Source organism: Bison bison, unplaced genomic scaffold, assembly GCF_000754665.1.
Source record: "Bison bison bison isolate TAMUID 2011002044 unplaced genomic scaffold, Bison_UMD1.0 scf7180017864181, whole genome shotgun sequence".
Taxonomy (NCBI): Eukaryota; Metazoa; Chordata; class Mammalia; order Artiodactyla; family Bovidae; genus Bison; species Bison bison.
The window spans coordinates 5,575,963-5,587,639 of NW_011494753.1; the positions used below are offsets into that span (position 1 = coordinate 5,575,963).

Consider the following 11,677-nt stretch of genomic DNA (forward strand, 5'->3'; position numbering starts at 1 on the left):
CGGGGAGGGGAACTCTGCTTCATACAGCAGTATAGACATCCAGGCCTAAGGTAGCTCCACCATTCCGCACGTGGCTTCCGAGGAGGTCAGCGGTCAATAAGCAGCCTGCAGACAGAGAAAGAGAGTAGAGGATTACACAGGAGGATTTTGTGGGCCTGAAGTTGTGTCTGTACCTTCCCTTCACTTTCCATTAGCCAGGAATCAGTAATGTTGCCCCACTCAACAGGAAGGCTATAGACGGACTTACAGAACTGACAGGATGGAGGGCCCCAGCCTTGAGAAGGAGGTTTTTCAAGATGCTCCAGGGAGCAAAGAAGCAGGGAGCAATAGATTTGCTGACTACTTCACAGCCAGGCAGGCTGGCCACTGTCACCCCTACCACGGCTGCCAAGAATTGCCTCCAGTCCTCCCTTGGCTCCTGGGATCACTGCATAGAAACAAAAGGGATAGAAAAGAAAATCCACTCCTCAATTTGGAGGTGTTTTGCCCTCAGGGGATCTCACTCCATTATTTTCTGGGTCCTTGATCCACCCCAGTAAATTTTGAAACAATAAGTACGTAAAAAGTTGCTCAGCATTTTTGGTTCTCAGGGAAATGAAGATTAAAACCGTGATGTATGACTACACATTCACCAAAAAGGATTAAAGTTAAAAACATTGACAAAACTTAGTGCTGCCAAAGACACAGGCAACTGGAACTCATACACTTTGCTGGTGGGCATATATAATGGGGGTTGCTGTTGTTTACTCACTTAGTCGTGTACAACTCTTTGCAACCCCATGGACTGTATAGCCCACCAGGCTCCTTTGTCCAAAGGATTTCCCAGGCAAGAATATTGGAGTGGATTGCCATTTCCTTCTCCAAGGGAATCTTCCCAACCCAGGAACTGAACCCTTGTCTCCTGCATTGGCAGAATTCTTTACTGCTGAGACAACAGAGAAGCCCCACAAAGGAGTAACTAGGAAAACTGTTTAGCAATTAAACATACACCTATGCTATGATCGAGTAAGCCCACTCTTGGGTATTTGCTGATCAGAAATGAAGTCATGTGCATGCGTGTGTGCGCGCTAAGTCACTTCAGTCATGTCTGACTCTTGGTGACGCTATGGATGGTAGCCTGCCACGCTCCTCTGTCCACAGGGATTCTCCAGGCAAGAATACTGGAGCGCTTAGTGAAAGTGAAAAAGGCATGCAATTTGTACAGTAAGGGATTTTAAGAGAGACGACATTCACATAAATTTTACTACAGTGTTTTGTGGCCATTCCCTCCTCCAGGGAATCTTCGCGACCCAGGGATTGAACCTGAGTCTGTGTCTCCTGCAGTGGCAGTTGGGTTCTTTACCACTAGCGCCACCTGCGAGGCCCTGAAATGAAGACATATGTTTAAACAAAGATTTGTACAGCAGCTGTATTCATGACAGACTACAACAGGAAACAGTGCAAAAGTCCATCATCAGAATAATGGATAAACAAACTGTGTTCTATCCGAACAACAGAATACTTCTCATCAATGCAGATGAACTACTGATACATATATAGCCATGGATAAATCTCAAAGAAATATACAATGAGCAAAAGTAACCAGACCAAAAAATATACATACTATATGGCCCCATGGATGTGGAGTTCAACAGTAAGCCGACTCAATCTGCGGTGACAGCTCAGGATCCAGTGGTTGCCTCTTACCTGCAGGTATGTTCGTTCTAAGATCCCCAGTGGATGCCTGAGACCATAGACAATACTGAGCCACACATATACTATTTTTTCCCATGCATATATAACTGTGATACTTTAATTTATAAACTAGGCACATGAAGAGATTGATAAAAGTAATAATAAAATACAATTAAGGTGAGCATTTCCATAGTGTAGTAGTTATCGTTTGTCTCACAAGCAAAATGTCCCCAGTTTGAAACTGGATGGAAACATGTTTAAGGCTTCCTCAGTGGTTCAGACGGTAAAGAATCCACCTGCCGTGCACGAGACCTGGGTTTGATCCCTGGGTCAGGAAGATCCCCTGGAGAAGGAAATGGCTACAATACACTATAGTAAAATTTTTGTGAACGTCCTCTCTCTCTCAAAATTCCTTATTGTACAAATTTCATGCCTTTTCCACCTGCACCAAGACTTGTCATGTACTGTGGCCATTAAGTCTTTTTTTTTCTTTTTTTATAATTATTTTAAAAGGATATTATTATTATTAATACATTATTTTATTTTATTGACCATGCTGTAATGCATGTAGGATCTTAGTTCCCAGATGAGGGATCAAAGCTGTGCCCCTTGCAGTGGGAGCTCAGAGCCTTAACCACTGGACCACCAGGGAAATCTCAGCCATAACTCTTGCAGTTTGAGGGGTGATGGCAAATCTAGCTCAAATTTCTTTTTCCTTCTTCACAATTTCACTGATAGAAGATTCATTCTTACCTTAGATCTTAGCAACCTCAGCATACAATTTTTTTTTCTTTCCTGATTGAGACCTTTACCTTTTCCCTTTCAGGAGGCACTTTATGGCTTCTCTTTGGTGTTATCTTAATTGTCAGCATCACTATACTTTGGCCACCTGTTCCAAAGAGCTGACTCATTGGAAAAGACCCTGATGCTGGGTAAGATTGAGGGCAGGAGAAGGGGACGATAGAGGATGAGATGGTTGGGTGGCATCACCGACTCGATGGACATGAGTTTGGGTAAACTCTGGGAGTTGGTGATGGACAAGGAGGCCTGGTTTGCTGCGGTTCATGGGGTCGCAGAGTCAGACATGACTGAGTGACTGAACTGAACTCTTGGGCTTTGAGGCCATTAAGTAAAATAGGGGTTACCTATACACAAGCATTGCGACACTATGGCAATTGATCTGATAACAGACATGGTTACTAAGTGACTAGCTGGTGGGATACACAGGATGGTGTGAGAATTCATTATGCTACTCAAAATGGCATGCACTTTAAAATTTTTGAGTTATTTTTGGAATTTTTGGACATTAAATAATTGACCATAGGTTAACTGAAATGGTGGAAAGTGAAACCATGGGTAAAGCGTGACTACTGTAATGAGGAAACCTTCTAGGGCGATGAAAATTTTCTCTCTCCATCTGGGTGGTGGTCACACGGTATACACGTGTAAAGTCACTGATCAGTCGACTGTGAATTTTACTATGTATAATGTATATTTTAATGAAGTACACAAAACTCTTAATATGATAAATTTTGGCCTTTTGGGGGGTTACGATGGTCCCTCTCAGGTTAACAGGGGGATTTTCTGAGCTCTGCCCCCTGGCTCTGGGTGTGCAGCGGGATGTGCTTCTTGTGAATGCTGCGAGTGGGACGTGGACCCAAGTTTGGGACACCCATCACCTGGCCTCATGGCACTTTCTCTCTCCACTGCACAGCAACAGAGGTTTCTGCAGAGATTCAGCCTCTCCTGGCCCTTGCTGGCAAACAATATGCCTTGCTGCTGGTTAAACTTCCATTTCTTTGATGAGCGGTGAGGCTGAACTTCTGAAGGATGGTTACTGGCCATTTTCGTTTTTTTGTTCAGAGCCTCATGTTTTCTAGGGCCCTCTTCCACAAACCACTTGTCAGCTAACCAGAAAAGAAAAATATATTTCTGACAAGCAAGCATTTCTAAAGGATCTCTTTTTTGCAGCAAAATTCTGTTTTTTCTTCTGTGTTTCTCCCAGGAGGTTTTTAGAGGGTATTTTTTTGGTAATGACAAAAATAACAATTATAAATGAAACTAAATGATCATTAAAGCAGGTAAAATAGGTTCAAATCCCCCAAACTGGACAGCCTGTAGCATTCTAGAGCTCTCCCGAAAATTTTTATGCTTTCCAGAGGCTAAGTAAGGGTCCCTGTATAATATGCTCAACCCCTTCTTCCAGATCTACCCTACACACACACACACACACACACACACACACACACACACACCCTTGCACACATGCATGCATGTATACTCACTCACAACCACCACCCCCCTCCAAAGTTTGAGAGTTTAGCAGACTAAAGATGGGTGAGTGAGGAGGAGGTGAGGAGACAGAGGTGCTGACAGCCCCCATCATTCAAGCCACTCTTGATCTTATCAGCTCTCTGCCCTCTTCTCTTCTCCACACTCCTTCCTCAGGATGTAAAAAGTCATCCTGTGTGTCACGCCAGGTGATTTCCCATCGTCTTTTAAGGCCCTGCCCAGAAAATCTCAAACTCCTCTCTAATGTGTTTCCTAACATATTTTTTTCATATGGTTTCCATTCTGAGAACAGCTCAAAGCCAGGTACTGAGATGTTCATGTTTCTTTAAATGTTATGTCCCCGTCATCATAATAGAACTGCAGCGTCTCTCTGCTTCTGAACAAATTCCAGGCTTGTTCTCCCAAGTCCTGAGCTGGGGAACAGCACTGTGCTGTTCTGACAGTACAAATAAGGGCTCTGAGTGGGTTGTGGAGCCAAGAAGGGTGAGCCGGGTTAAGACCATGGAGAAACTTCAATGCCAAGGGAAAGGATTTGGATTTGATTATCCCGTTCAGGGATCCATCAGACGCTTTAGAGCTAGGCTGTGACTGGAACAGAAGGGGCTTCTGGAATTTCATCATTTTTAAGTAGCTGGCAAGGAAGGAGAATGCTTAGAGAGGGCAAGGCAAGGAGGACAGGGCTTGCCTTAAGCCAGAGGACAGAGCTGGGAGACTTCTCTGAGCAGTAGCCACAGCCTCTGGTAATGGGGAAGGAAAGAGAGAGAGAGGAATTGATGACAGCCTGAGTGTCTAAGGGAGACGCCAGCTCCTCCCTCCTGGTCTGGGAGAGGCTGTAATTTGCTAGGAACCATACTTAACATGAGATGAGACCAGCGCAGGACATGCACAGATCTGAAGAAACTATTAAGAGTGGCATTAACTAGACACCCAGGGTGTCCGACAATAGCATCATCATTTGGTGAGTGTCTCAGTTCAATTCCCATGGAGAAGGGAGAGAGATTTCAGCTTTCCATCCTACTAGGCTTTCTGTATTCCCCAATGTGATACTTCTAGGCAAATGCATTTACACAGCTCTCTGCATCAAACAGCAAGGGCCAATATTTATTGCATTCTGTGCCAAGTACTGTCTTAAGGGCTTTTCATTTGGATAATTTATATATGTGCATGTATCATCATATATATAATTTTATATATGCCTCACAGACCATCTTTCACAGATGAGAAACTGAGGCAGTCAAGTTAAGTAACTTGCCCAAGGTCACACAGCTAGAGAATGGCAGAGCGAGAATCACACCCAACGGGGCTAATGGGTTTATTTTCTGAAAAGAACAAAATTAGGACACAGCAGAATAGGCTTCTGGGCCCAGCTCAGCAGCTGACTAGTGCAAGGTGGGGCACGTCATCTTTTAAGTGTATGCCCTCATGACGGTGGACCATGATGAATGTTCAAGACCTTAAGGTTGATAGTTTCATCGATATATACATATATCAAACCTTATAAATGGTACACTTTACTACGCGCCAGTCATTGTATGTCAATTACACCTCAATAAAGCTGCTTTAAAAAACTGATAACTGTATGATGAAATTAAAATATTTGTAATTTCTACAGGAACTCTTGTGACCCCACTGCAATGTTCGAGTATGATGCATAAAATTTGTGATTCACTTCTGAATCTAAGCGCTGCTTTGCTCAGAAGAGCAAAGTGTCTCCAAATTAAAACTTGGAGCCACAATGACTTGAGATGTTCTGTCATCTGGCATACCTGAAAATAGAACACAAAGTATGCAGTGAGGCTGTTTATAACAATATAGCAATTTTGTTGAAGTAAAGGAAAACAATAAATATGATGGAATAAATATACAGCAGTTTCTTAAAGTACACCACTTAAAGCCCTGTGGGGGCTTTAACTCTGAAAATCCAACTCTGCCCACTGGTCCACACCCCACTCCATCTCTGTTCCAGAAACACTGATTATTTCAAACGGTCAAATTCTTACACACTTTGAAGCCTTCACCTGGGCCGTTGTCTATGCCTGGAACTCTTTACCACTGGCACTGCAGGGCAGACTCCTTCTCAACCTCTAGGTCTCAACATGAACATCACACCACACACACACACACACACACACACACACACACGTGCGCGTGCGCGACCTCCATGATCACTCAGTAAGAGAATACTCCTCCTTCATGGCTCTCATCACAACTCGGACGTGGAGGTTTCCCTCCCCGCCGGCCTGTGTGGGCTCTGAGTCTCTTCTTGGATTTTCTCGCACTCCTCCCCAGTGCTGGGAGGCAGAATGTACTGTCCTGACACATGAAAGCATGGATATATCTCCTCTCCGGGCTCTGCGACCACACGAGATGGGGCGCCCTGGTGGGAACACTGGAAAGTATAAATACAGGGCAGGCTGACCACTCCCTCACTTTCTTAGTTCTTTCTCCCCAACAATGGGAGGCGGCCCTGACCTCGCAGTTGCTCTGTGTGCAGGCTGAGTTCCAGAGGAAGTGGGCTCTCGGAGACCATGCTCTCAAACACAAACGTCACAGGAGCTTGGGTTTTGTTTGTTAAAGCACGATGGTAGCAGATACCTATCTCAATATGAGTTCTTAGAAAAACTCTCTAGAAGTGCTGGCAAAACGGGCCCATGCTGAGGGTCACCCAGAGTGCTTGGGTTCAGGTGCTCAGGCCTGGCCAGTCTGTGAGCTCCTCCAGGGCAGACCCGGCCTGCGTCCAGCGCTGTAGTGCTGGTGCCCAGCACAGAGCCAGACACACAGCGCGTGCACATCAACCATCTGTTTTGGTGCAACCAAAAAATTCCATCTTGAGAGCACTGGCTCTCTGCCAGGAACACATTAAGTACTTCATATATACTTGTCCCTATGACTCTTTACAATAAACCCATGAAGTCGGTGTTCTTACCCTCATTTTACAGAGGAGGGAATTGAAGTTCAGAGAGAGGTAATTTGCCCAAAGGCACACACCCAGTGAGAGGCCGAGCCTCTCCAAGCAAAGTCCCTAGGGATAGTCAAACAATGGCCTGGAGTGACAACTGCTAGTTTCAGTTCAGTTCAGTCGCTCAGTTGTGTCTGACTCTTTGCGACCCCATGAACCACAGCACACCAGGCCTCCCTGTCCATCACCAACTCCTGGAGTTCACTCAAACTCGTGTCCATCGAGTCGGTGAGGCCATCCAGCCATCTCATCCTCTGTTGTCACCTTCTCCTCCTGCCCCCAATCCCTCCCAGCATCAGGGTCTTTTCCAATGAGTCAACTCTTCTCATGAGGTGGCCAAAGTACTGGAGTTTCAGCTTCAGCATCAGTCCTTCCAATGAACACCCAGGACTGATCTCCTTTAGGATGGACTGGTTGGATCTCCTTGCAGTCCAAGGGACTCTCAAGAGTCTTCTACAGCACCACAGTTCAAAAGCATCAATTCTTCGGCACTCAGCTTTCTTCACAGTCCAACTCTCCCATCCATACATGACCACTGGAAAAACCATAGCCTTGACTAGACGAACCTTTGTTGGCAAAGTAATATCTCTGCTTTTCAATATACTATCTAGGTTGGTCATAACTTTCCTTCCAAGGAGTAAGCGTCTTTTAATTTCATGGCTGCAATCACCATCTGCAGTTATTTTGGAGCCCCCAAAAATAAAATCTGACACTGTTTAGGGGCCAACAAATTAACATCCTCCCATTGGAGAAACCCTGTGACCCCCTGCCCCTTTCCCCACGCCAAGCACCAGCTTCACGGTTCCTGGCCTGGGTGCCACCTGGGCAGTGGCCCTCTGCTCCTTTCATCACCCTGCTCTCATGGCTTCAGCTCTGTACCACACTCAGGTTGCTCCTTTTGCTCTCTGATGGCTGTTCTTCCTCCTCCCACTTCCTAAAGGCAGGTATTCCTCACGGCTTCCCCTTGACACTATCTTCCTCCCTCTACACATTCTCTCTCTAGGCCAGCCTTTGTCAACTCCGTAAAGGGGACTCTCAATCTGCATGTCCAACTCAGACCTCTCCCAGCCCCTGGTGACGGCTACTGCTTATTCCTCCCAGAAGGCTGCTCCTGCTCCGAAACCTTCAGTGGCTCCCAGGAGCTATCAGAAGAGGAACAAACTCACAAACTGCTCCCAGAGGCACTCAGGGCTCGACGGCACCCGTCTCCACTTCTCTCCCCAATCAGAAGCCTTCATCCGGGCCAGCACTGTGCTCTCTGCCTTTATTCTACTGTCCCTTCAGCACGAACCCCTCCCTCCCACCTCTGTGCCAGGCAGCTCTCAGTCCCTAGTCTAAGGCTCAGACCCTCCCCCAGAAGTCCTTCCAGACCCCTTCCCCATTCATGGGTGACTTTCCCACTTCAGCTGACTCCATGGAGAACCTGTTCCAGGCAGCTTTGGTGAGAGCTACTTCTCTGCCTGCTTTGACTCTCCTTCCACTCTGGGTCACAAAGGGACTCTGATACTGGAAGTCAGGGAAAATGCCCAATCTATGCCTTTTAGTTTTGCCTCTTCATCTAGAAGTCTCCTCAGCTGCAAAATGACGGGGGTGGAATTGGATCGGCATTTCCCTCGTTTCCAAGTACCACAATTCTTGCTTTCTTCTTCTGCCACCTGCACTATCACATACTTCAGTTCAGTTCAGTTCAGTCACTTAGTCGTGTCCAGCTCTTCGAGACCCCATGAATCGCAGCACGCCAGGCCCCCCTGTCCATCACCAACTCCCGGAGTTCACCCAGACTCACGTCCATCGAGTCAGTGATGCCATCAATATTACTTACCTTACATATTTATCTACATGTTTAACCTAAATAAAAAAACAAATTAAAAGGAAACTTCACATTGCTTTCTGTGACTCAAAAACCAATGTCATTTTCAATAAAGGTTGCAATGAAGAAAAAGTGAACCCTGAAAACAAACAGAACCAATAGAGTAAGAAATGTCTATGCACAGCCTCAAATCCTCCCATGCATAATTCAAGGAAACAAATGTCCTAGAACTTCAAAGGCATGGTCAAAGGTAAACAAACCTGGATGCTAGCTGAAGTGGTAAAGAGAGACTTTAATCAATAGTAACTATTGCAATAAGGAAAAGAGATCAGCATGAACTGAACTCTGCTTTAATCTGCACAGAAATAGCTGGGTATTTTAAAGTGAAAATGAGGGAGAAGGGAGGGAGGCAAGGCGGGGGGGGGGGGCGGGTAGGTGCTCAGCAGAGTCAGAGAAGTGAAAAATTACCAAAGGTCAAGTGTAAATTCAACTAGGCCAATAGCATCTGCTAGCTGGTATTACTGAAGTTAGAATTCAATTGTCCCATGGAGATCGGAAGACAGAGGCCCTGTCCTCAGGGGCTGGCTGGAACAGACAATAAAAATCTTTGGCAGCCTTGAGTTTTCTCAGGCAAGCAGTCTGGGGCAGTGTTGGTGTCATCTTAGGGAGGCAGTTTTGAGCAGTTAGAAACTATGTTAGTACTTGTTCAAGTCTTTACAGGTCAAGGTTGAGGCCAAAGTTGAGAAAAGGGCTCTGAGGAGCCTGGCTAGAGTTTCACAAAGGAAAGAATCTTTGTCAGCTTCTTCAGCTTAGATAGGTCTTCCCTGGTGGCTCAGTCGGTAAAGCGTCTGCCTTCAATGTGGGAGATTCAGGTTCAACCCCTGGATCAGGAATATCCCCTGGAGAAGGAAATGGCAACCCACTCCAGTATTCCTGCTTGGAGAATTCCATAGACAGTGAAGCCTAGTGGGTTACAGTCCATGGGGTCACAAAGAGTCGGACATGACTGAATGACTAACACTTTTCAGCTTAGAAAAAAGCAAAAAGAACAAAATGCATCATGGTGTGATGAGACTATGTGCCAGGTGCTTCAGGAGGTGAGGCAGATACTGTTAATATTATCCCAATTAAAAGGCTGAGGAATCTAAGGCTCAGTTAAATCACCTGCCTAAGGGCAGGCAGCCTGATGTAGCAACTGGAACCTAGGTCTCACTGGTCCCAGAGTTCACAGTCCCATTCTATGCATCTAGGCTCTGACCACTCACAGAGGCCCTTCCTGCCACTGCCACTGGTTCAGACTACTGAATCCGGGTGAATGTGTGGTGCAGGGCAGTGGTTCTCGGCTCTGGCTGCACACTGGAATCACCTGGAGAACTTGAAAAGGACTGACACTTGGGTTCCACCAAGAGAAGTTTGGATGCGATTAGTCTGGGGTGCAGCCTGGACACAGGGATTTTTAGATGTGCCCAAGTGATCCCCATGAACAGCCAGGTTTGAGATCCACTGTCTTAGAAGCCTTCACAGTCATCATCCCATTTGATCCCTGCAAGAGCCCCGTGGGGGTGGCAGCAAGTGGCAACGACCATGTCCTGCTGACGAAGAAACAAGTTCAGAGAGGCTAAGGCTTATCTAGTTAACATCCGGATATACAATCAAGCTTGTTGACTTCCAGCTCTGAGTTCTCTGCTCTCCAGTGGTCTAATTGAGAGGGAAAAAGCCATGTTTCCAAGAACAGAAATGAGCAGCTTAATTTCTCTTGGAAGTTAAAAGTCGTTTCTCACCCCCACTGACTACCTGGAGGAGGGTATGGTGCTCGCCTCAGCTACAGGACCCAAAACGAGGCCAAGGGATCCCAGGCAGGTGAGCAGCGGCTTCCCCTCCCTGATAGCGTTCCACCCGCAGAAGCCAAGGCCTGCAATTCTCTGATAGTGCTGCCTGCCACGCCCACGTCACTACAGCGAGTAGCCATCCTGGCTCCCAGGCACCCACTGGGAGCTGGGCACAGAGGAAAGAAGTCAGGGTCTTGTTACCGCAGGGAGGGTCCTGCTGCAGTCTCCAGAACCACTCTCCTACCCGACTCCCCATGCCCATTGCGCCCACCAGTCTGGATCAACCTCGATGGTTCCGAGGGGAGGGGTCTCTGTCCACCTTTGGGAGACATGGGGGACGTCACTGCTCCTACCTAACGGGCGTCATCTGGGGGACGTCACTGCTTACTCTTGGGAGATTTCAGGGGTTCCCAGTCGTGGGTAGTTGAGAGACCACCATCCACAGCTGGGGCCAGCAAAGCATCACTGTACGCATCTGGAAGGGCCTGGGCTCACTTCAGCCTTGAAGATGCCCCGGGGGGTGCCAGCATCTGCAGGGCCTTGGGAAATGCTGCCCCAGCACCGTAGAGAGCCCCCACCCACTCAAAACCCCTCAAAAATGCAACAATACGAGGCAGGCCTCAGGGCGCATCCCAGCCATGACCAAACAGAGGACGGCCACACCCCCAGGGAGAGGCCGGGTGGGGAACGCGGGGCGCAGCCCTCCCAGTCCAACCCCCTGGGGCAGGGTTCCCGCGAACGCTGCCCTTCAGGCCACCCGATCCTCGAGCCGGCCAGATCCACGGACCCGCGGAAGGGAAAGGGGACGGCCTCGGGTCGGCGGGACGGCCGTCGGAAGGCGCCCTCCACGCCGAAGCCGTCTTCCAAACACCCCAACATGGCCCGGGGCGGCAGTCAGCACTGGAGCTCCGGAGAGTCAGACGGGCGGCCGGAGGAGCAGACGACCGAGGATACCGGGTGAGCCGGAGGGGTGTCGCGCCGGGCCGGGGCGTCGGGAGTCCCGGCCGAGAACCTGCAGCCGCGCCCCAGCCCACCAGGTCCAGGCGCCGCCGGAACCTCCGCGAAGGTTCTGGGCCTTTGTGGCGTCACTGTCTCCTTGCGGAACCTTCCGCC

The 11,677-nt window shown here is 47.9% G+C and overlaps 1 protein-coding gene across 1 annotated transcript in view; it reads left to right on the forward strand.

Moving 5' to 3' along the window:
- Positions 1–11,274: 11,274 nt before the first annotated feature.
- DNAJA4 (DnaJ (Hsp40) homolog, subfamily A, member 4) overlaps positions 11,275–11,677 on the forward strand; it is a 16,753-nt gene continuing 16,350 nt past the window's right edge. The window contains exon 1 of the mRNA XM_010843277.1: positions 11,275–11,521. Within this exon, the coding sequence (XP_010841579.1) occupies positions 11,442–11,521 (80 nt within the window). The 5' untranslated portion in view covers positions 11,275–11,441. The remainder of the gene's footprint in view (positions 11,522–11,677) is intronic.